This window comes from Arachis ipaensis, chromosome B8 (genome assembly GCF_059453495.1).
Source record: "Arachis ipaensis isolate K30076 ecotype BB chromosome B8, ASM5945349v1, whole genome shotgun sequence".
Taxonomy (NCBI): Eukaryota; Viridiplantae; Streptophyta; class Magnoliopsida; order Fabales; family Fabaceae; genus Arachis; species Arachis ipaensis.
The window spans coordinates 128,212,306-128,237,368 of NC_142443.1; the positions used below are offsets into that span (position 1 = coordinate 128,212,306).

Sequence of the window (25,063 nt, forward strand, 5' to 3'; positions counted from 1 at the left end):
CCGCCGCCAAATCTAGAAGTTTCTACACTTTTTAAATCCAAACAGAGGCGGTTTAAAACCGCCGCCAATTTAAGAAAAAAAAAATTTCGGTCTTTCAAAAAAACCCGTCCAATTTATTTAAAGTATTATGGAATTTTTTTAATTCTTTTTATATTTATTATTATTTTAAAAGTGAGTATTTTCAACAAACATGGAAGCTAAACTTGTAACAAAAACAAAATTGACTATATAAGCAAAACAAAGTTATTTATCCATCAAAATACGAAGTAAATAAATCTATTCTGTAGAGTTGCTCAGTCTAATTCAATAAAATGTTTGCTTCAATGCAAAATAAGGTAAAATCCTAATATTCTATTTTCACTCTATCATTCCACGAAACTCATCCCTGCAGCGATTTCTGGGGGAAGCTCCTCACCCTGCCGTTGAAACAGATAAATTAGAGCACTCTCCATCGCCTTCAACTTTTTCTTATCTGATGCTGCCTCATCCTCCATCGCCTTTCTCTTCAACTTCTCGCCTTCTAGCTCTGCCTGCAGTTCAAGCAGCTTCCTCTGGGTCTCCTCTTGTTGGACTCCGTTGCCAGATGCATGTGAATTCGGACCGAAGAGTTGGCTAGGAGTCGGTCCAGAACCCACACCACGTACTCTGCCCGGTTTCTCTTTTCCGAAAACCTGAGCAATGGAATCATTCTGAGACAACATTCTAGAAGACTCATCATGTTGCTCGATCTCCTCAATTCTTTCCTACATACACAAATTAGCAATCTCCTCAACTAACTTATCACTTACATCATGATAAAAAACACACAAATATAGCAGCAAAAAAATTTAGGATTACACATAACTCCCAATCAATAAAAAATCCAAAGGCGAATGAAAACAAAAATAACAAACAATCGAAAAATTAAATTTGATTTCTGATAGTAAATGAAATGCAACGTAAAGCTAATGATAGTGGATCAGAGAAGCACCAGTGGTTTCCGTAGGTTCTACGTAGAAAAATAAAAAGTGGCTATAGTAATAAAAATTCTAGTAGATTAAGATAATATAGTCAGTTAAATTATTATTTTATTTGTTCAAGCAAGACTACTAATTAACTAAAGACTAGACTCATATATGGTGGTAGACTCCCGTGTCATCCACCAAAACTCCTCGCACACCCAGTCAAACACATCGACTCTCAATATTGAAATTTAAAGAGATCACCTTAATTATAAATATACTATAAGTACACCCGTTAATAAATCACACACAAATATTTTTGCTTCGAAGATATTTAATTTCAACCTGACATGGATGTAATGCATGGTAATAATAAGCACGTGTGCCCAACTAACTATTGTCTGCACTTATTCATATCCTTAATACTTTAGATATATGTAATGTAAATAATTGGATACCGCCAGACATGGAATAAAAGATTGAGTTAATAGTCAAATTCGTTTTTGAAAGTTCACTTGTTTTTTTAAATTAGTTCTCAAATATTTTAGTCGTTATAAATTAAAAAAATTATTAAAAATATAGGCTGCAATTAACGAGTAGTACTTACACCAATTGCTCTCGCTTCATCATTGATATATGAGCCATCCTTTTTCTTGTGCACCTTGATCCACAACTCCCCTCTACCGACTATCCTTCCTTGTTCTTCCGACTGTAACAACAAAGTTTTTGCATTGAAATTTTTCACAAAATCAATAAAAATTAAATCATAGAGAGAGTTCAATAACTAAATAAAACAAGTAGAGTACCTCTTCTTCCATCCGCCGTGCGAAACTTTTCGAGCCGCCAGTGTGAGTATATTGTTGTTTTGATCGATTGACCGCGTTTTTCTTGCACTTCTCCTATTGGTCCATCCGAGACAAAGGGCGATTACAATATGATAGAAAAGGACTCAATGCAACATAATTGGTATTCTTGTGTAACAACGATACAGTATATTACCTTCGTCTCAGGTTTGGCGCGATAGTCAAGGTACCATCTCCAATGCTCTCGATCAATTCCCGGCGGTCGATTCTCAAGATTTTGTTCAGTCGTGAATGTTGGCTCATAAAAACGGTCATACAACCTCAGCCTTGTTTCCTTCCAAGACTTCCCCATACTTTTCAAAATATTTTTCTTTATAATTCCTTCGCTGTCTTCATCAAAGTGGAATATTTGCTACACAGATAATAATAATAATAATAATCAATAATTGTAAAAATAAGCAGATTTAATTTACCCGGGGTATAAACTTTTACCTTGACACATTCGTTATAGACCTTGTCTTTCGTAGTAATCTCACGCCAACTTGTTCTACAGATGGGAAATTTTCCAAAATCAGACCCCAACAGACCAAGCACGCCACTCAACAGTCCAGCTTCGTCCCCAATAGCTTGCTTTGCATTGTTGAACCTGAGCACGACCTTCCTACCGTTAGGCCGTTCCATAGCCTCCCTCACGCTTAATTTTGCCGGCTTGATTGTGCCGTCAGAATCTATAAGCCAAACATAACATTTACGTTGTAAACAGCATGTCATAAATTTATTATATAACATAATAATTTCAACATAATACCTTATTGTGCGCCTAGCAAAGGAAGCATGATGGATCAAACCAGCATAAAACATGTTTAAATTGGTACAGAATTGCAGCACTTGAAAAAAATTTAACAAAAACTGCTTGACTTTTATTGTAAAAAACTAAGTACAATGACAAACTTAAAATTAATTTTAAATGTGGGAGGCAAAAATTAAATTAGGGTAATAATTCAGAATATTTTTAAAATATTTTGATAGCCCACATAATATATTTTGGAATGACCGAATTAGAGTATATTGTAAGTTAATAATGGATGGAGCCTAAGTCATGTTGATGAAAGAAAAAATAATTAAATACCATACCGATGGTCTTAACCGCCCAAAACTCTGTAGTCTTGCGTCCTTTGCGGCTCTGAGCTCCAGAAGCATCATGAAGGTTGTCAACTTCTTCATCAAGAAGAGTTTCCTCATTTGCATTAGCGTCCAAGTTTAGATGGCCTGGCAGCGAGTTCCGGACACTGTTTGTGCTCATCTGTGGAGCAGGCCTTGGTTCACTTCGCGGGGGATGGAAAGGGCGTGAAGTAGCGGAAACCAAATCACCGCTTGCAGGGACACTATCCCCACTGTTCGGGTGAATTTGAGAGCCATCATGGTGGGGGTCCGAAGTCGCATTCGCTTCCGTTTGAGGTTGCTGAAACCCTGGTCCAAACTTTGATTTTTTTGTGAATCGACCTTTCCGGGCCATCTTACAATCCTGACACCAACAAGCACACAAAAAGGAATATGAATAGTCATGGTCCATAGTTGTTATCTCGGATTCATAATCTCAAGCAGCTCATGAGATCCAATACTTGTTTTTTAATCCTTGTTATTTTTATTTCTACGTAATCGGCAGAATTACGAGGTTTCCAAAAACAGAGGAATTTTTAGCAACATGCTCCTATGACAATGCAGGTTCATGAACTATACCCCTGGGTCATCTATGAGCAAATTATATCAGCCATGCATTTTGCCATGTCCAGGTAAACTCATGCTTCGGTCAAAATACACAAGAAATAATTAGAGGACGGACCCTTACCTGAGAAGAGAAAGCGAGACAGCAGTGCTTTGAAGTGGAAGGGTTGCGATAGACGAGAGAAGCAATAGGTTTCAGGCCTTCGTCAGGAAGGGGCTTCGACTGCTTGGGACTATGTGAGACACCGCTGGAGGTAGGTTCAAATGGAGTCTCGCAAGGATAAATAAGGATTTGGGCGCCGTTCCTTATTTCATCTCAAATTTGGCTTTAGCAATTTGTTAGTGTGAAAAATTGGGTTCCCACTCTTTTATAATAATAATAATAATAATAATAATAATAATAATAATAATAATAATACTAAAAGGATAATAATAAAAACAGCCATGTGTAACAAAGGCATGTCCTTATTAATTCACACCTGCACACCGCCTTAAGTACAAGTATCGGGGAGTGTTAATGTATATATAAACATAGGAATGATAATATAGGGGTTAACTATATCTGAACCAAAAATTAGTTGTCACATCTTTTTCAAGATATAATTTTTAGATAAATATAAATTATAGTGACCTCTATTACTATTAAAAAGGGGATATTATTCTCGTATCGAATATATCAAAAATGTCTTCTTATTGTACCAATTAATATAGCATCCCTATCTAATAGCTCACTCATTCAAACTTGTATTACTGCATAACTATAAATGCCATATTTCATACATAATTAGATAAATAAATTATCTAAAAATTAATATCATAATATTGACCAAGTTATAAACACAAGGACTACCCAATTATCCAAATACGAGTAACTTTGACGAGCCCTTGCTGCTAAGGCAAACCAAACCTCCATACCTATCTATCTATCTTTCTCCCTGTATTTCCCTGCTCTCTCTATGCATGTTTTGTTGTTGTTTTTGCATGTCTCATGAATTTTTTAGCTTCACCAACTTTGATATCAATCAAAGGAAAAAAGGGCAAAGAAGTTTGATTTGTATTGAAATGAAATTGAAACTGCCCTAGAATGCAGAAATCATAGAGAACAGGCCATAATTGTCACTGTTATGTGATTCTAGACCGCAATCTAAGTGAAGTGAAATTCATCCATACAAAAACAAGCACTTCTAATGCCATATTGAACAAGCACTTCTAATGGGAGAGCAACAACATCGAACCCTACCTACCAGACACAAAAATCATAGGAGTCCAAGTAGGCAACGAAGTTTACATAGATGAAATTACAACAATGTTTTAGCACCTTGTTCCAGCAGTGATCAACATCCAACATGCATGACTCTCAGCTTGGCCTTTCATCGAACATCCAAGTCGCGTCACCAAGCTCCCTTGCAGTTCTTCAAGAATCATACCCTCCTTCAGCTGGCACCTTCAAGAACGACATAAATGAAACCATGAAACAATTCTATAGGTTCTCATCGAAAACAAAGTCACCATTTTCTTTCAATGCATACCCTTTCTTTGCATACAAAAACAGCCCAAATGAAATCCCATTAGGTAAAATATGACAAAATAGAAATACCCAACAAGATGCTATATGCTCAGGTAGATGCAGTCACCCTTTGAAATTGCAAACTTAGTGTTCAATGATATTGAAATTAGGGTTCCAAAAAGAGGGTGGCCTTCAGAGGGGGACATTGATGTTGCAGAAGCAACATTGCAGGCTGCACCAACATACAATAGGAACTTATTTATGAGACAAATGGAAAATGAGGGAACACCATCGAACCGAAGGATGAGATTGGAGGCTTATTTGGTTGCATTGTGCTATGAAGAGTTGAAGCCAGGTGCAGTTCTGAAAGATGTTGCTATTGAGTCGGTAAACCCGATTAAAACAAGAAGCTTGTAATGTTGGCCTCTCTGCTTTTGCAACTACTTTTAATCCCTCCACTTCGATTTCTCTTACCTCCTCTGCCACCCACAATAAGGCAAATCAACCATGCTCCTTTCTAATTTTTTAAATACCCAGCCATAATATTTTTAGACTATCTTAATTACAAAAACTATTATATCTTCTTTTGTCCATTTCTATAGAAATCAAAATTCATTGAAACAGGCAGCACCACCAAAGAAATACCCAAACTTGGTCTACTGGCTATGGCTGTGTTTGCTGAGATCAATACTTTGTGGATTTGTATAGAAGAATATTTTGATTCATATATATGTGGTTAAAATGTTCATGTGAAATTTTTCTTTCGAAATGAGTGCATGTTATTTAGGCTAACTCCTAGATTTTATTGTTAACAGGGAAATATATCTAGAAGCAGTAACAACTTAAAAAGAAAAAACTTAAAATCAGCACTTTAAGTTCTAAGTTCCTTCATATATTTACTTTTATTCTTCTTAAAATCTCCAAAATAGCCAAGTGCATTTAACACTCCAATTCTTTTTTTTTTTTTCTCTTTGTATTAACGTAAAAAATTGGCTAAAATGATAACAATATATAAAGTTTGAGTATTTGAATATATTTATACGAAACCTGACAATGAGTATGTTAGATTTATATTGTCCATATAATTATTGAACAAAGAAAGTGTCAATTGTCGTGAGCAAGTTTAATAAGTATATATCTGATAAGTATTACTAACATACTTATTAGCAATGAGTCATCCATATTTCATGATATTGTTATAGTGCATGTATAGTAAATTAACCAAATAGTAAAATCTTTAAAACAAGAACTACATAAAAAATTAAATATCAGACAGTGGCATGATAAATTAGTTATGAAAATATAATCTCCTTAATTAATATTGCATAGTTTTGTCTCGGCTATCATATGCAACCGGCCTCGAAGTTCTTCACCTAAACCAAAGCTTTCCCCTTAAGGATTTAAGTATCTTGTTGCCCACATAGCCAAGTGCCACGCATTCTTCTTCTCGGGAGACATTCCACTATAAGGATATTCATTCTCTTCGGGTGTTCTATTGAGGTCGTAGGACAACATTGAAGCCGTTCGTCCAGCAGAATCTTCGCCCTCAGAGATATCGGAGGAGACAACATTCTCTCCTTCCAATGAATCTGGAACCACCTCCACCAGGTCTTCAGATTCCTTTTGTATATTGTCTCGAGACATTCCTGACAGGTGCAACGTAGCCAAACAAGCTCAGATTAGGAAGAATTAGTGTGTGAATTGACTAATCAAAAGGCTTAACATTTAGAATCAATTGCTACTTTAATCAGACAACATTGGGATTATAATTAGTGAAGCCAAGGGGTGACCCCTACTTCAAATAAGCTGCAGATTGGGATTGAGACTCTATGCAACTCAACTAGGCCTGGCACCTTTAGAATTGATATAAAAACGATAAAATCTTATATGTACATGAAATTAGTTAGAGTGATAATATATATATAAGTCTGAATTCATGTACGTATTAATTAAATAATTCTTAATTAGATTTGTCAAGCTTATAGTGGATTAGATAGAAACAGATCATATAAACATTACAAAATCCGAGTCTTTCTTACTATCCCATAGTCGCTCAAGACCATGTGCTATGAGTTTGAATTCCTCCCGTGCTGCAATATCCAGTTCAACAACAAGAGTGTTCTCATAGCGTGACTGCAGAAAGAAGCATAACTCAAAATGTATAAGTACTGCAGCTAGAAAAAAAAGAAATTTCACTTTTTCTTATTATAAAACATTGAGCAGTAAGTAGAACATGAAACCCAACTTGAGCAGGTGCACATCATGCCAAGGCAAAGAAAAGTAAAACATGAATATTTACCTTCACCTCGTCAAGTATTTCCTGTGAGCACCACGTTTCCGTACTTGTTCTAAACTCAAACCCAAATTTAGCCCGGTATTTTCGGTCCCATTGAAGCATTTCCTAAAATTTTAGAATAACCACATGAATATGGTTTCTTTCCACGAATAAGAAAAGGGTTCACAAAATGAAACTGGGCAGCAGCAAACAAACCCTCATCATTGAACCCGGTGCATGACTAATGGCTCGATAAAGGTGACTCTGTCCAGAAAACGCATCCAACCATGATTGTATACAGGACTCTTTGAACCACAACTGCCTTGCAAAGGAGGTTGCATGGTCCAACGAAGAGAATGGAGACGCATCTATCATCTTCTCTGCGAACAAATGGCTTCTGGTAATGAGAAAGAAGTCTCTGCTCTCCAATTTCCCTGATAGTCCACCAAAAATAGAAAGAATGTACAAGAACAATATAAAAATGTGATTATAAGAAGTCTTGAAGGAGACAGAACAGCATTGTGAAGACCAAGTTGAATAAAAGAGCTTTATATGAGAGGATAAGTTTTAAAAAATCTCAAATAACTCTATAAAATCAACATATTGTCTATTGATATGACTAAAATACAATCCAATATCTATCGTAGGTGAATCATGATAGTAGTATATATCCAGAACTCCAATGAATATGAGATACATGCATGATGGAGAACAATGTTTTAGGAATCGGCGGCCTCATCACAATCTTCAACCCTTTCACTAGTGGACTCCTCTAAATCGCCGTCTCTTGTCAACCGCAGGCCTTCGACATCAAATTCAGGCAAGCTAGTCATACAGGACTGTGGATTAAGGTCGACCTCACAATATTCATATTCTTCGCCCATGTCAAACAAATCTCTTGGCTTCACATGGACTACTACACTCCATCCATTCTCCACCACATCCTCCACGTAGAACACAAGACGCGCCTCAGATGCCAATATATACGGCTCATCGTCTTCTCGATCACCTGTGTGAATCGGAGTGGCAAAATTGACACAGGTGTGGCCCAAAACGTCTTGCCGGATGCCTCTGCCTGACGTGGTGTCTGCCCAAAGACACTTGAACAAGACTACAGTGAATTGACCACTGTAATTTAGCTCGATGATGTCTACTAATTTGCCGTAATATGAGACCCCGCCAACAGCAACATTGGCATCCCGTTTACTTGCATAACTTCTAGTATCCGAAGTGACATAAACCCCGCTATTCTGTGTTTTCATCCCTTCCTCCCTCGACATGGTTCTAAATTTAAATCCATTGACGTTGTAAGCCTGATAGCGTTTGGCTTGAGCAAGGGGACCGCAGGCGAGCCACTGCAACTCATTCGAATGATTGGTGCTTCCAAATGGGACCTGGCATTGAACCATTAGAGGCAAGATGGCATCGAATGGTAGTAGGATCCTGAGATATTAAAGATTACCTGATGTCTAAACCAGTTGGAAAATCCTCTGTGCACAGCACTATCTACCTGAGACTGGGACCTTGTTTTACTTCGCAGTTTTCTCTTTGTCATGGCTCTGTACTCACTGTGCATACAAAAAGTTTGTTCAAGTTTAGTACTACCAATACCAAGTTGGCTCACTGTATAATTTTAGAACTCAGTCTCTGTACTTACTCCAAGAATTTCTCTACAGCAATGCAATTGACCAGTACATGACGATGTGCTTGATGCTTTTCGGTTGCTGTTAGAGTAAAAAATGAAGCTGCCCCGACCGCCTTTCCAACCTCTGGGAACATATTGGCAATCTCGCACGGCGGAGCATCGGTCGGCCGGTCGTCAACGCGTGTCGGTCGGTTGATCCTAGTCTCGACGTTATCTAGGTATCTCGAACAGAATGTGAGAATCTCCTCGGATAAGTAGCCCTCTGCAATCGATCCTTCCGGTTGTGCCCTGTTACGCACGTACTGCTTGAGACGACATAGGTACCTTTGAGAACATAACATATAAATTACTATATGACAGCTGTCCTAATAAAACAGGTCGAGAAACCTTAAGTAGATCAATACCTCTCAATTGGGTACATCCACCGGTAATGCACTGGACCACCGAGACGTACCTCCTCGACCAAGTGCACCGTTAGATGAACCATAACTGTGAAGAAGGAAGGTGGAAATATCATCTCCATGTGGCACAAAGTATGGACCACACGATCCTGAAGGAGAGGAAGTTGTTGAGGATCTATGGATTTACTGCATATTAGTCGGAAAAAGGCTGATAACTCAGCCAAGACGGCGGACACTGGGGTGGGCAACACGTGTTTTGACGCAATTGGCAGTAAATGTTCCATTAGAATATGGCAGTCATGACTCTTCAAGCCGAATAACTTGCGCTGTTTTAAATCAACACAGCGAGAGATGTTACTAGAGTATCCGTCTGGAAAGACCACATTCTTGATTGTCCTAAGAAAGACATCCTTCTCTGGATTCCGCATGGTAAATACTGCAGCGGGATACTTTCCACCTTCAAGTGGCCACATATCCTGCCGGATGCCCATCAACTGGAGATCTTTTCGAGCTTTTAGGTGGTCTTTGGACTTACCGCTCTCGTTCAACATGGTGAAAACAATGTTGTCGCATACATTCTTCTCTATGTGCATCACGTCAAGGTTGTGACGTAATTCGTTGTTCTCCCAGTACGGCAGGTCAAAAAATACACTCCTCTTTTTCCAGGGAGACTCGTCTTGCACCACGGTCTGCTGTCCGCGCCTTCTTTTACCACCCACCGCTTGCACCTTGCCTTGTGAGACGGGAACACCCTCCAATTGTCTCAGGACATCCCTACCAGTCAATTTGGTAGGTGGGGATCTATCCTCTACCTTGCCATCGAATCTACTCCGATCCTGTCTGTATCTGTGATCGCGATTCAAGAAGCGACGATGACCCATATAACACCATTTTTGACTGAAGGTGAGTCGCATAGTCTCGGCATCCAAATTACACGTGGGGCAAGCTCTCCCGCCGTAAGTATTCCAGCCAGATAAATTGCCCAAGCCAGGAAAATCACTGATAGTCCACATCAGTGCAGCTCGCATCTTGAATGTTTTCTTCTCACTAGCGTCGTACGTATCAACACCGGCCCACAACTGCTTCAGCTCATCGATCAGGGGCTGTAGGTAGACATCTATGTCATTACCAGGCATTTTAGGACCGGAAATAATCATAGAGAGAATGAAGTTGGTTTGTTTCATGCAAATCCATGGGGTAGGTTGTACGGAATAAGAATCACTGGCCATATTGAGTACTTTGAACTGAGGTTTCCATAGGTTGTACGGAATAAGAATCACTGGCCATATTGCAAAATTCTGTGCTTTCTAAAAAATTACTGGGTGAAAGATTTGCTGGTTCCAAGTCCAAAAAGTGAAAAGAAAATAAAAGCTTCCTTAAAAATTAAAAAAAGAAAATAGAAATGAAAGTTAGATTTAAAAAATAATGAAAAAAAAATTATAACTAAACAGTCATGAAAAAAGAAAATAGCACTGAATTTTTTGAATTAGTATAAGCATAACAAATTGTCAACAGGCATCATGTATAGTGGAAAAATAAATTCAAGACTAATGTAATATACAAAGAATATATGCTGGAGTAGTGTTTGGAATTTGAAAGTCAAAAGTGGAGGTCAAAATGGATTTATCATGAAAAAGGAAACAGATTAGTTTATGATATGCTCTTGGTATTAACTGTTAATGCGAGAGATAGAAAGAATAGAATTTTTGTTCTTTACTATTTGAAAAGCTAAGCACTTGGTTTGGTTATGCCTATGGGATTATATATTAACTGAAACTACATGTGATCTAGTACATGATTGATCATTGATCTTAATCATAAAGCAATGAAAATTATTGAATAAAATTGGTCACGGATAATTAACTTATTATAAGATCTAAATCGTAACCTTAAATTATTGGCATAAAGTTATAATATTTGTTTAATTAACAAAAAATAATAGAATCTTCTTTACTAGCTAACTAAGAGTATTTAAAGATGGGTTCTTAATTAACTACTTATTTAAGAAAAGCCCCATTTTATGACTAACTTGATAACAATAGTACAGGAATTTAAAAATGGTAAATGATGAGAGGAAAGAAAGGCACAAGCTGTGTGTGAAGCCCATGCATCATGTAGATGAGCATTTCAAACATGTGTCATGACACAGATGTGTATTGTACTAATAGTATCTTCTATTCGCCAATTAAAAGGAAGCAAAAAGACACTGATAAAGCAGCTTGTTATATATAAGAATTGGGACACTATCACTTTAGCCCTTTGGCCCTTTTCCATCTGTTATTATATGCTTAGAGTTAACAGAGTAGCACTGTATAAGCATGGCACAAGTGCATTACTCTAAATTTGTCCTAAGCTATTTTAACTAATATGCAGCAAAATCCTATGTACCAATACATAATTAATGAAATAACAAATTCAGCTTCACAAAGTTTAATTTCACCTCTTCTAATGATATCAGCCAACTTTTTAATAATATATTTTTACATCACAGACCACTAATGTTCAACACTTCTCATGCAGAAAACATTCGTATAAAATAGCACCACCCAAAAAATCATGTCCACGATGTTGAAAACTGTGTGTGTGCATAAGTAAAAAACACCTTGAAATAGTTGTTATAAGATTACATTTAGTATTACATATAAAATAAATAGACAGCACAATAAATACCAAAAAAAGTCAACATTAGATCACTTTTCATGCTAGTAAAAAATCAGCCAAGTTGAAGGTAAAAAAAAGAAGGCAGTTTTAAGAAACACAGGAATAAAAAGAAAGGTTTTATATAGTACTGATTTATAAGTGTTAACCAAATAGATTTTTATTGTAAGGTTTGGAAAAAAACCACTTTGTTAATGCAACAGAATAAAATTAGTTGCTGCAAGAATCCAATCCAGGTAAAACTATATCAAATGCATCTTTGTTGAAATGCACTAGTAGTAGTAGATTTGAAAAACACATCTCAAGGTTCAAAAGGAATTTAAATGTTCTCACTTGAACTGAGATCAAACTGCGGAAGTAATATCACAGTTCATAAAAAAAAACTAACACCAATTAATTAAACGTTATAATCAAATAATCACAACTAAGTAACCAATTATTACTAAGTACTGAATTTATAAATACAAAAAAAAAAATAAACTGCAGAAGAATCACATTATCACATTTGAGAAAACAAAAATAAGTAATTCTTTGGTAAACATAAACATTGTTAATTTTATTTGGCAATCCACCAACCCTCCATCGAATATATTAGCCCTGTTTTTTTTTGTATTCCATGACTTAAAGAATTTTGTTATAAAACTCCACAAATAGAAATTTAGTATTTGTGAGAAACACACTAACAACTTAGTTAATATTTTGACCAACAAATCTAACTGAAAATTCAATTTTCTGCAGGGAACAAGAATAATAGAATAGAGATAATGGGATTCACAGCTGATTATTGGGATACCATTATGAGGATTTGAGCCATGGAAGGAAAATGCTATAACAATGATAATTATAGTAACAATAAGGAAGCATATAACTGAGTTCAATTGAAATTTTGTCTTCATTTGCAATGAAACGGTAAACTGTATTAACCAAATATGAAAAAGAAAGAGGAAACTTTCGTGAAGGCAAAGAAATTGAGGTCAATTAAATAAATGATAAATTAAATTAAACAAGCAAGGTCTATACTAAGTCCATAGTAAAAAGTAAGTTATTAGGGGTAGACAACCATAGTAATATTAACAGATCAATTTATTCAGGCTGATCATACACAGATGTGCAGCTGTATGTATACTCTAATTAGATTAATCTTTTAACATAGCTAATTAACCATACTCAATTCTTGTTGATCATGGACAGAGTAATATGCTAACTCATCATACTCAATTCTTGCTAATCATACATAGAGTAATACACTAATTAATCATACTGAATTATCTATCTAGATAATCAACTCTCTATTGTTCAAATAGTTAAAGTAATGACAACAACAGATAAATGATTAGGCAGCTGAGCTTGCTCATAGTGGATCAAGTCACATGAATCAAATCCCTAACTCTAAACAACAGCAATTAACCCCAACACATAGAAGATATAGACAAATTATTGTTCAAAAGTCTGAACCAAGAATGAAAACACGAAAAAGAGGTCAATATAGATGAACGAACCAGTGAAGGGGGATATGCTCAACTTCAACCCCGGTGAGAGAAGCACTGATGGCAGCTGTGCGGCTCGACAACCAACACGAAAGCGCAAGGTGGAGCAAAGTTCAGGGATTTTGCACACAATGGCTGAGAGAGTATGGTTTCAGGACTCGTGGATGACAGGCAATAGCTCGAAAATTTTAGGGGTTTCTGCAAAATTGGGGGACTCAATTAAAGGGTATAAGATGACGGGGGGAATAGACACAATGAATTATGATAAGATCCTCACCTGGGTGGGTTCCTGCGCTGAAGTTCACGGCTCTGTTCTTGCTCTTGGTTGGCGCGCTGCTAAAAGAAACTCGCGGGTTTCTGCACAATTGGGGGGAAAAAATTATTGGTTGTGATATAAAAGGGGGAATTGGAACACTGAATCAAAACTCACCTAGCGGCGTTTATGGAAGTAGTCGCCGGGTATATTGTGGCACAGGGGGTGGGTGTGTTTCGCGCCTCTGCTCTGCTTTGGTGCGCGCCAAGAATATAGGGTCAGATGAGGAATGTTGATGATATATATCCTGATTTAGCTGCGGTCTTCGCTGCCCAGCCGCTATCCAGGAGCGTTTTGCGTCATTTATCCAGACCGCCGGTCATCTCTGCAGCTATCCGTCCAATATGTGGCGATTTTGGCCACAGCCGCTGTTTCTCCGCCACTACTCTCCGCTTCTGCGGTAGTGTATTCACAAAGATGAAAATAAGAGGTGTTGAACCCAAGAATGGTGGGGTTCACTTTTTTGCACGCAGGGAGAAACAGTTTCTCACATTGGACGAGTAGAGTGATTTTGAATTTTTTAAAAAATGTGAAAAGGTATATAGCTAAAATGAGAATTGGGTTTTCTTGTTTTTTTTATTTTAAAATTTCATCACGTAGAGCGCGAGCCGTGAGATAGTATTTTTTATGTTTTTAAAGGTTTAATTATTCGCAAGTTCTTATAATTTTTTTTAGAAGGGGTGGCTGACGTAATTCGGTGCAGGACTTTTTCGGTTATCCTAGCCGGCTCAGTAATTAAGTGGTCACGGAAGGCATTCTCACTTCCTCTTTAAAGTACTCCATGTTGCTCTCCTCAACTGACCTCTTCCGCTTCTAACCAAACTCAGGAATGGGGATTTCCACAACCTCAACATCAGCATTGGTTGCCCTATAGCCAGCATCTCTTGAGACACAGTCTGAGAGTCTAGCTGAGGAGTCGACGGTGAAGCCCCATCACTGATACTCCCGGAATCACGGATAAAGGCTGCCTTCAATCTTGCAAGAGTAGTCTGTCCACCTATCATCTCAACTGAAAGAAATTAAAAGTCGTATGAACAGAAATAAAAGCAAAAACATGAGAAAGTATCAAAACCCACTGACATAAGACTAACACGCCACTGGATCACCCATACCATTCCGGGGGTTCAATGGCCTATCCCCAAAGATCGCCAACAGAACGTCGACAATATCTTTATTCTCAGAGGACAACCCTTCGTAGGTTATCCTTGTCAAGTAAGACGAATCTGCGCCGAAATTCAAATAAATGGAAAAGCGACACTTTCCCTCAAGGGTCAATCAGAAAGGATGATGTCCCCAGGCATGGCAGACTTTAAAATATTCCTCCTTAAAACCGTGAAAAGAATCCTTGAACAACCAAAAATCTGCGGATTCGGCTGAGCTCGAAATGATACATAATTTTTCTTGTGCTTCCCTTCCTTAGTCGAGAGAGTACACAGGAAAAATACAAGAAGAGCTCCACACGAGCAGGAAGCTCCAAATACTCACAGACTAGTTCGAAAGTCCGGATGACCGCTCAACTATTCGGATGCAGCTGAGACGGTGCCACCTAGCATCGATTCAGCAGGGATTGAACAAACGCAGAATAGGGAAGCCGCACCCCCAACCTCGTGAACCTAGACTCGTAAACCCACATCTAGTCGGCGACTCGTGGGGAATTAGGGTTTATGTAGCAAACCCGCTCATCCACCCCGGAGAGCGAAAGCTCATATTGACACTCTACCTCGCCACCTCCGCACATCACGCCCTCATCGTGCAACTTCTGGAGGTCCTCCTCCGTAAGCTGGGAAGGCATTCCCCACACGTCGGAGGACACCTAATAATAATCTTTAGGCACGCCTCTGGTCCCGGAACAATGGGAACCCTAGCGCCCTCAGCTCTTCGCCGGACCATACCTATAAACCAAAGGGGCACCACCGTCAGCCCACTCTCCAGAAGAGAAAACCCTACAAATTCTATGCTAAAAGCACCTAAAGACATCTATAAAATAGTGGCACCTCCCCCTATTTTTCTACCGCTACTACAAACATAAAATTGTGTCAAAACAGTTGCACCCCCTATTTTCCTATTACCCCTACACAGAAAACATCCCGGAAAGAAAAATACAAAAGCAAATGAACCAAAGAAAAATTATGGAAGTAATAGCCATACAAAAGTAACAAAACTAAACAAAGAGTACCAACCTGATTCTCAGAAAGTTGAATGGCAGAAGTGGAAGTGCAATGCACGCAGGGAAATATAGCATTATGAGCCCTCCGAAAAGCCCAATAATCCAGTGAAAATGTAGCGCCAAAGAAGAGATGTAGAGAGCGTTCGAGCAGAGGAAATGAAAAGGTTAAAGAAGAGAAAAGGTGAAGCAGTTACAACAAAGGGAAATAAAAAACCCCCAAACGTTTCAAATGAAAACACGGAAGGACGGAGGGCAAAACGGAAAAGAAGCCCAAAACTAATATCCTCGCATCAAACGTCATTATGACATCTTGGAAACCGCAACTAACAAAACCTCCCTTTTTCGAGAAATAGATCGGACAACTGATGGGACGGCCAAGTGCTCCATGGACTTTCGATCTCGTCCAGAAAGTTTGAGATGGCACTCCATCTCCGATGCCAGGCTCGCGACCCCCAGCCCCATGGCAAAACGAACTCCTCCAGCGATGAGGCTGAGCAAGCATGATCTCTCACTCTGGAGGAAACTGTTTTGAACCTGATCCTCGGTTCCCCTATCGGAGTAGTAACGACCCGAGTAGGCCCTCACCACAGCCCAAACTAGTCAAGATGATCACAAATCCCTAACCAATGTTCAAATTCAAATACCTCCCTTATCTTAGCCAACAAGATAAGATAAGATAACAGACACAAACTATGTAAGGGGAGTCAAGGGCTCCCTCAGGTACGTTACACATTCCTAAATGTTACCTATACCTCTCTGATCCATTCTGACTTGAGTCTTGGAATGTCTTTGCAGGTACTACCGCAGCTACTCTAGAGGTCCGACCCCGTCACCACTAAAGCCGGCGAGTCATTGATCCTTCTCTCAATCTGTACTAGCGAAGTCTTGTACATAAATTTTTTTATTTTAATTTAACAAATTCAATAATTTGATAATTATTTTCTATTGTGTCATCGAGAGGGTCACGTTACACAATGCACAGTGTCATCATGGCAAATAAGGTGCCACCTGATAGCAACTATTATCGAAAAAGTTTCTCAGGCAACAAAAGAATAGAAATGACTAACAGACTTAATATTGGCTAGTACACGTAATTCATTAATAAAATAGAGTGTACATATGTTCATCGTATAAAAATTCATATGTATTTTTTTTATTTTTCTCAAATAATTTCAGTGAAATCCTATCTTTGATATGATAATCTATATCAAAATACAGAGTTAATACTCAAAATGGCCCGTAAAATTTTGAGACAGACTCAATTTGACCCCCGAAATTTTATTTGACTCAATTTGAACCCCCAAATTTGAATAAGTGACTCACGTTAACCCTTCTGTTAATCTCTATTAACGGCACGCTTACCTGGATCATTAAGTGACACGTGGGCTTGACACGTGGCCTTATTAAACCTTGCTGACATAGAAAAAAAAATTTTAGACTCAATTTAGCCCCCCTTTTAATGAATATAAAACCCTAACAAGTGCCAAATTCCTAAATTGATATCGTTGTTTAGATGTTAGAGAAGATGATGAGGAGCACCAGCCAAGGTTCCGAAAGTTGCAACAAATCTCATTCACATGGAAGTTTGGATAGGAATCCAAATCGAGCTAGATCTGGAAAGGTTCCACACTGGTCTGGTTGTGGAATGCGTCCCATTCTTCGTTGGTCTGAAAGAGAAGCAAATTCAGAGAGACCATTTTTTGGATGTCTAAACTATAATGTGAGTTCTTGAATTGCTTCCTTCTTGAATTTACATCTTTTTTTGTAATACATGCATAATTTATTTTGTGGTTCTTGTTGTGATAGACCTCTAGGAATAGATGGTGTAGACTTTTTGTGTGGGCAAATGGCATGGAAGAAGAAGATATGACTGGCAAACATGAAACTGAAAATAGCATTGAGTATTGGAAGATGAACATGGGTTGGATGATTAGTGCAATAGAAGCTGAAATTAGGATTTTAAAAGTATGGAATAGTATTTTGAGTTTTTTTCTTGTTTTGTTTGTAGTTGTAGCCATTGGCTATGCCTTAGGTGTAGGAAAGTGATGAATAAAATTGAATTAATGTCACTACAATTATGTTTTTTCAATACAAATCTGTTTTGTAAATTGTAAGTTTTGACTAAACCTACAAATTCAGTGAGGATATTACAAATAGGTATGATTCTGTAAATTAAAAGTTGTGACTAAACCTGTAAAAATAAAATGGTAAGAATAAATAAGAGACTGGTTACAAATCTGCAAATATCAATAATAAACTAACTTGTAATTTATCTACCAAATTTCTAAATTACAAAATAAGTTATAATAATAAACCTTGAATCTGATTTCATAGGTCAACTATAGTCATGACAATGACCATTGTAACACATGATAAATCAAGAGTAATGTGTAGAATGTCATCATTACAGTCACAAAACAAAAAGGCTATTTAAAAGGTTCCAAAATAAAGCCCTATACAAGACATGACAAAAGGCATAAACAACCACTGACACAAATTTCAGCCACAAAAGTGACAAAACAGCTACAAAATAACCTCAAAACACACAACTTTGGATTACATTTATCAATTCATCCACAAAGGACAACATAATTTAATCTCTATTTCTTTCTTGGTGCTTTGAAGCCCGGAGTGGAGACAAATTTCATAAATTCTGTAAACTTTGACAATGTCTTTTAAATAATATTATCATGCATTGGATCATAAGCATTATAATGTGAACCATGGTTCTTCCCTAACACTTGTAACCAGTCCACCTCCTCATCAGAATTCTCTACTACAATTCCATCATCTTCCACTAACACTTTTTCTTTCCCTTTTTTTCCAGGCAGACCTCGGTGCATGTTTGAACTTCAAATCCCTCTTCCTTGCTTCAGAAATTTCACTATCAATATCAGAGTCACTTGAGCTTTCAAATGGATCAGGCCTATATAGGCTGTCTTCTACAGAATCATATGAGTCACTACTACTGTTGATTCGGTCTCCACCATCTTGACTTTCCACTATTTTACTTGCTGATCTAGCAGATAATCTAGTAATAGGTTTAGTCTTGGCAGAATTCACTGAAGTGGATTTGGGTTGAGACTTGTTTGTAGGCTTAGTGATTGTGACTTTAGATAATGAGGGTTTGTTCTTGGGTTTGGGTTTACTTGCAGATTTAGATGATGTGTGGTTAGTCTTGGCAGTGTTGGATGTAGTGAGTTTGGGTTTGGATTTGGGTTTGGCCTTGGGTTTGGGTTTGATATTGGTGGTGGTGGATTTGGTTGAGGTGGGCTTGGGTTTAGATAAATTGTGCTTGGCTGGTGGATTAGGTTGGGCTTGAGTTGGTGATTTGGGTTGAGCCTGGGTTGGTGACTCGGGTTAGGCCAGGGCTAGTGGATCTTCTTGGTCCTGGACTAGTACTTCAGGTTGGGTCTGGACTGCTGGTTCTTCATTGGACTTTGTAGTTGAGACATCATTTGAGCTTCTTGTTGGATTTGGTATGGTGATAGGTGCATCCTTGTCTTCTTCAGGAGCAATGGGAGTAAACTCTATTAACTCAGGTTCTTCATTATCATGAGGTTGGGAAACTCCATGCTCAAAATATAAGTGGACTCTTCCTTGGTTCATTCTTGCAAGATAGCACATCTCTAACAATTCCTTGTCATGTGAAAGTGCTCTCAGTCCATTCTTTAAAGGTCTCCCATGAATAAGCCACCAACATTCAACAATGTCAGCATAACTGAGCTCCTTGTAGTAATCCCTCAGTGAAAATACATCCAATCTATCTTCATCTAGTCCAGTTAATTCATCCGTATTGTCCGTTTCATAAACTACACTACCATCATTCTTTGTAACAAAGCTGCCTCCGTGATGATAGACAATGGTTATCAAACCACCCATCTACAGATATGATTCAAACAATTAACAAATTAACTTCAACATCCAAGGCCTTTCATCATGCATCAGATGATTCTACATTAACATGCCAATCAATATTTTTTCAAAACAGAAAATATAAAAATTCATATATAAAATTTATCCGTGTAACAACAGCTACACAATTTTTTGTTATCCATAATTAACAGCTCCGCATTATCACATTGACAAGCATAATCTATTTACTCATTCATGAATTTCTCATTTTATATTTTCAGAAAAAAAGCTCATCTATTGAAATCATCTATAGACAGAAACTGGTACATAAAGAAGTGGTAGACTTCACTAATTTAGATGTGCTTTCTTCTTTGTAACACAATTAACGTTAATCATAATTAGTCTTTTTTTTAAAAATACCCTAACAGAAGAGGATCAATAACTAAAACTATCTTCTTTCACAATGGACCCAATCCATTTGAGCATCAAATAGAGTACAAATAATGGCCTGTAAACCCCAACCAAGAAAAGACACAAAACATAACATTGAACCCACACATAGAATGCTTGCGTTACTAACCTTTTTTGGAGAAACAGTGGTGCACAGCTTCTTCTTCCTCGTGCTAGCAAATGAAAACGCGTGCGACAAGCTATGCCGGCGCCCTACACTAGCAGCGACATTGATCTTCCACAGTATGGTGCATGCGAGAGAATGAAGAAGTAGAAAAAGAGTGTCCCTGTTTTGAGTGGTTTGATTATTGGCGTTGTTAAATTTTAACCTCAGAATGAAAAACGCTGTCGTTTGAAGAAAGATTACGCGTCAAGGAAAAAACGACGTCGTTTAATAAGGCTACCTGTTAAGTCCATGTGTCACTTAACGTTCCAGGTAAGCGTGTCGTTAATAGAGATTAACAGAAGGGCTAACATAAATCACTTATTTAAATTTAGGGGTTTAAATTGAGTCAATTAAAATTTTGAGGGTCAAATTGAATCTGTCTCCAAATTTCAGGACCATTTTGAATATTAACTCTAAAATACAATTCTTTATATGTAATTGAATCTTTGGCTCTGTGTATGGTGCTTGAGGTACTTAAGGACACTGGTGGATCTTTTAATGGAAAATGGGGCCATGCCCCCAAAAATTTCGTAATATATTTAGTAGTTATATATCATAGACTATTACTAGTTTAGTTAGCTAAATTTTTTCTAACTAATTTAGAAACACTGTGTTTGAATTTTAGTTTTTTAAAATTTATAGAAATAAGATATATAAATTTTTGTTTTAGTCAGATTTATTATTTTTATTTGGACAAATAAATTTTAAAAAATGTGACAAAAAGATCTATATATCTTATTTTTATAAAATTTAAAGACTTCAACATAATAAAAAAATTTTAAAGATAAAAACATCATATACAAAAATTTTTAGAGACTTATTTAAGTATATATTATATTTTATAACATATTTTATTAATGGACTTTTGAAAATTATACGCTAATGAATTTTTGAAAATTATAATAATTTAGTAGAATACAACAAGACTTATCATCATCATAATCATAGAATAATTGATTTGTTTTTAAATATTATTTTATATTTTATTATTTTTTCAATTTAATTTTTTTAGATTGAAATATTAAAATATCCAATAAATATTAGTTTTATTGTATCCGTATAGATTATTAAAAAATTTATAAGTCACAACTTTTATAATTTAAATCTTTCAAACTAAGATCCATACAATTATATTTTCTTATACTATCTTTAAGAAATTAGATAATTTTTTATCTAATTTAATTTAATACTATTTTACTGACTATTCTTAATTGAATTTTTTATAAGAAAAATATTCAATAAATATTATATTATTTTTTTATCATTGTAATTATATTTTTTTACATATGTTACTTTTAAATAATTGTATTTAGTGAGTTTGATCTTAATTTTTAGAATTAGACAATAAAAATAGTAAAAATACTAAAAATTTAGTTCTAATTTAATTATTAAAGATTTTAAGTTACTCAAAACTCAAAAAATATCACTTTAAGATATTTCATAAAATTTATTTATAAAATTATTTATTTATTATCAAATTTTAAAGATAATGATATTTATAAATTTTGTTTTTATATAAATGCTATTATATACGTTTTATATGAAAATTTTTGCCCCCCTCAAAAATATTTTTAAGCTCCGCCACTGTTAATCAGGGAAATCATCTTTATTACTAGATTGGTGGTGCTTCTGATATGTGTGGGGCTTGGTAAGCCACTAAGCAAGTGATGCACATGCCAAAAAATAGAATGAGATCTTTTTTTGATATAAACAAATGTCCTTTATCTCTCATGAAAAGCCAAAATGATTTTAGAAAATCAGAACATACAAAGCACTATCCCCAATATTTTCATGGTGAATTCTATAGTATTTATAAGTTGGTATTTAATTTTATTTAATTTATTTTTTATAATAAATTTTAAATTTTAAAAATAATTTATTTTTATATTTTTAAATTAAATATTAATTTTTAATTTTTTTTAATAATTTAAACACTATCTTTTAGACACTCATAACAATTACTTATTTTTAAAATCTTTTTTTTTTCAACATTTAATATCCGATGATTTTAGTCTTTTCTCTTTCTTTTTTTTCCCCTCACTTATTGGCTAAACAAGAAATTGTATTTTAATTTTTTATTATTATTTATTAGCTGATCGAAAAAAAAATTTAATTTGACAAAAAAATTTATAATTTAAAAATAAAAAATAGTATGTAAATATAAAAAATAAATTATTAAATTAATCATTATATGTGTATAAATATATATTGTTTAAATTATTTTTAATATATTTTATATTAATAACTGATTTAATATATATATATATATATATATATATTTTAGATAAGGAGTTGTTTTAAAATATTGATAAAAAGAAAGAGAACTTTCTTTGCTTATTGATGAATTCAAGAATCAACGTAGAATATCATGGAGATTCTTGATGAAATCTTTGGGATCTCCCTTTCCAAACTGTCAGATTTCCTATGTGGATTATGCATCTTCATGACTAGGACCTGGCTCCCCATTAAAATGCCAAGTCCTCATGATTCATCACCATCACCACCATCTTCATCTTCATCTCTTTCTCTTCTCTTCTTTTCCCAATACTTTATCTCTTTCAACAAATTATTATGGGTATGTCTGCTGCGGCACAGTTCCATGTTTTGGCTGTTGATGACAGCCTAATTGATAGAATGTTGATTGAGAGGCTCCTCAAAACCTCTTCATTTCATGGTATTTTTTTTTTTTTTCATTATTTCCCTCCCGTTACTTAATTGCTATCGCTAATATATAAAAAATTTGTATTTTGATTTTTTTATTTTTTATAATTTGTAAAAAAATTATAAAAAAATAAAATTCTATTTTTTATTTTTATCAATTTTTTCATAAATTTTAAAAATAAAAATATTAAAATAAAAAATACAAATCAAACGCATAGTTGTCTTTTAGCTATTTGAGCCAATTCATGAATTTTTTTACAACTTGAAATTGAGTTTTAAAGTAGATTCAATTGATAAAGTTGGAGTTTAAAATTGATTTAGCTCCATTTATCTGCATGTAATGAAGGATTTTTTTTTTGGGTGCTAGAGCTAAAAAGTTATGTTACTAAAGTTAGAACTAATTGCAGTTACATGGTATCTTATTCTTATGAATGTGATGTAATTGCAGTTACAACAGTGGACTCTGCCATTAAAGCTTTACAATACCTTGGTATGGTTGAAGATAAATTAAAGAGTTATGAGACACCTGAAATTCATCAGGTTCAATTCTGTTGTCATTAGCTTATTTTTATGGATAGAAAGAAATAATTTTAAATGAGCAAGTTTGTATTAATATTTTTCTCTAATTTCTTATACTTATTTTATGCAGGATGAGGAAGTTAATGTAAATCTGATCATAACAGATTACTGTATGCCAGAAATGACTGGCCATGATTTGCTAAGAAAAATTAAGGTAGCTTTTTGATTGGTATGATCTTTAATTTGTGTAAATTTTTTTGACATTATTTGTTTATCATTTCCAAAAATTTGAATGGATCAGAGAGTTTGGTCAAATCAAATTATTAACTATGGATTTGATTTAGGATCAACATTTTTATTTTCCTATTTTTGAAAATAATTTGAAAAGAAGGTATCTGATTTCATAAATGCCAGTGATATGGATTTTTCAAACAATACAAACAGTCACTTGTGATATTTTCTAAATTTTCAAAACCATAACAAATCTCAAACCGAATTTGAAGTTGGACTCATCTTCTCAATTGCCATTCTCTTAATAGATTTCAATAAATATAAGGGTTTAGCTAACATGTGTCTTTAGAACACGGGATAAACTTATAACTAGTGAAACATTTTAAATATTTTTATTTAATAAATACAAAATAAATACATTAAAAATTTAAATTTTTTATATTTTTAATGAAAAATTTCTTGTTCTCTAAATATAAATATTAAATACTAATAAAGGTTCATTGATTTGCAGGAATCAAATTCTCTTAAAGACATACCAGTTGTGATCATGTCCTCAGAGAATGTTCCATCAAGGATCAATAGGTGAGGAAATTGGATCCCATAACCCAATCCAATATCATCAACTTTTTAGTTGTATAAATATCTTTTATATTTTTTTAAACAAATTAGGTGCATTAATTGACTGAATGTCAAATAAGTGTAAATTCTCATTTATCTCAGATGCTTGGAAGATGGGGCTGAAGAATTCTTTCTAAAACCAGTTCAACAATCAGATGTGAACAAGCTGAAACCCCATTTATTGAAATCAAGATCCAAGGAAGAAGAGGAAACCCAACCCATCAACAATAACAAGAGGAAAACAAGAATCAAGTGCACCATTTAATAAGAATTCTTATAAAATAAAAAATTTGATAATACATATATATATTAGGGGCAGTGGTAGTTTCTTAATTAGAACATTTTCCTTTCATCTACTGTTTTCATATATGGCATCCCAATCAAACAAAATGAAATTAGCTGTTCAGGAAGTCCCGGATGTAAATAGATTCATTAGAGAGAAGTGAAGAGAAGAGTATATTTACATTTAATTTTGTGGTAAACATGGCAATCATGTTAACAAACTTTTTTCTACTCTTGACTCCTCATCTTTCCTGTATCAATTAAATGTTGAATTTTAAATGCATATAAACATTAAGGAAGTTATTGACAAGTGTTGAAGTTATATAAAAATAAAAATAAAAGATACTTCACAAATCACA

The 25,063-nt window shown here is 35.3% G+C and overlaps 3 protein-coding genes and 1 pseudogene across 4 annotated transcripts; 2 read left to right on the top strand and 2 right to left on the bottom strand.

Moving 5' to 3' along the window:
- Positions 1 to 183: 183 nt before the first annotated feature.
- On the bottom strand, positions 184 to 14,155 carry LOC107614186 (uncharacterized). 2 transcript variants are annotated; one of them, XM_088497704.1, is made up of 11 exons: positions 13,873 to 14,155; positions 13,720 to 13,799; positions 13,455 to 13,640; positions 7,468 to 7,685; positions 7,276 to 7,377; positions 7,016 to 7,109; positions 2,237 to 2,472; positions 1,941 to 2,156; positions 1,748 to 1,840; positions 1,549 to 1,650; positions 190 to 743 (listed from the first exon to the last, which is right to left on the bottom strand). In XM_088497704.1, exons 4-11 carry the CDS (start codon positions 7,624 to 7,626, stop codon positions 366 to 368), a joined length of 1,380 nt encoding a protein of 459 aa, XP_088353830.1. In that variant the 5' UTR covers positions 7,627 to 7,685; positions 13,455 to 13,640; positions 13,720 to 13,799; positions 13,873 to 14,155; the 3' UTR covers positions 190 to 365. The 2 variants fall into 2 exon arrangements, with proteins under 2 accessions (XP_088353829.1, XP_088353830.1); XM_088497703.1 differs by lacking the exons at positions 7,016 to 7,109; positions 7,276 to 7,377; positions 7,468 to 7,685; ... (1 more) ...; positions 13,720 to 13,799; positions 13,873 to 14,155 and adding an exon at positions 2,879 to 3,561 and having other exon boundaries at positions 184 to 743.
- LOC148549810 (glucan endo-1,3-beta-glucosidase 14-like) lies at positions 3,464 to 5,393 on the top strand (annotated as a pseudogene).
- Positions 7,812 to 10,484, bottom strand: LOC148549811 (uncharacterized). The gene is made up of 4 exons (XM_088497702.1): positions 9,301 to 10,484; positions 8,909 to 9,220; positions 8,714 to 8,819; positions 7,812 to 8,645 (listed from the first exon to the last, which is right to left on the bottom strand). Exons 1-4 carry the CDS (start codon positions 10,479 to 10,481, stop codon positions 7,971 to 7,973), a joined length of 2,274 nt encoding a protein of 757 aa, XP_088353828.1. The 5' UTR covers positions 10,482 to 10,484; the 3' UTR covers positions 7,812 to 7,970.
- Positions 14,156 to 22,964: 8,809 nt separating the features above from the next.
- LOC107611605 (two-component response regulator ORR10-like) lies at positions 22,965 to 24,687 on the top strand. Its single transcript, XM_088496882.1, has 5 exons — positions 22,965 to 23,067; positions 23,503 to 23,594; positions 23,704 to 23,787; positions 24,316 to 24,386; positions 24,525 to 24,687. Exons 1-5 carry the CDS (start codon positions 22,965 to 22,967, stop codon positions 24,685 to 24,687), a joined length of 513 nt encoding a protein of 170 aa, XP_088353008.1.
- Positions 24,688 to 25,063: the final 376 nt, after the last annotated feature.

Coding starts and splice junctions, on each gene's coding strand:
- LOC107614186 (XM_088497703.1), bottom strand. CDS start 3,317: ATGGACCATGACTATTCATATTCCTTTTTGTGTGCTTGTTGGTGTCAG. Junction 2,473..2,878: donor TTGGGCGGTTAAGACCATCG/GTATGGTATTTA, acceptor TTTGGCTTATAG/ATTCTGACGGCACAATCAAG. Junction 2,157..2,236: donor TCTATAACGAATGTGTCAAG/GTAAAAGTTTAT, acceptor TTATCTGTGTAG/CAAATATTCCACTTTGATGA.
- LOC148549811 (XM_088497702.1), bottom strand. CDS start 10,481: ATGAAACAAACCAACTTCATTCTCTCTATGATTATTTCCGGTCCTAAA. Junction 8,820..8,908: donor GCTGTAGAGAAATTCTTGGA/GTAAGTACAGAG, acceptor TTGTATGCACAG/TGAGTACAGAGCCATGACAA. Junction 8,646..8,713: donor CCAACTGGTTTAGACATCAG/GTAATCTTTAAT, acceptor GTTCAATGCCAG/GTCCCATTTGGAAGCACCAA.
- LOC107611605 (XM_088496882.1), top strand. CDS start 22,965: ATGGGTATGTCTGCTGCGGCACAGTTCCATGTTTTGGCTGTTGATGAC. Junction 23,595..23,703: donor AGACACCTGAAATTCATCAG/GTTCAATTCTGT, acceptor TATTTTATGCAG/GATGAGGAAGTTAATGTAAA. Junction 24,387..24,524: donor GTTCCATCAAGGATCAATAG/GTGAGGAAATTG, acceptor CATTTATCTCAG/ATGCTTGGAAGATGGGGCTG.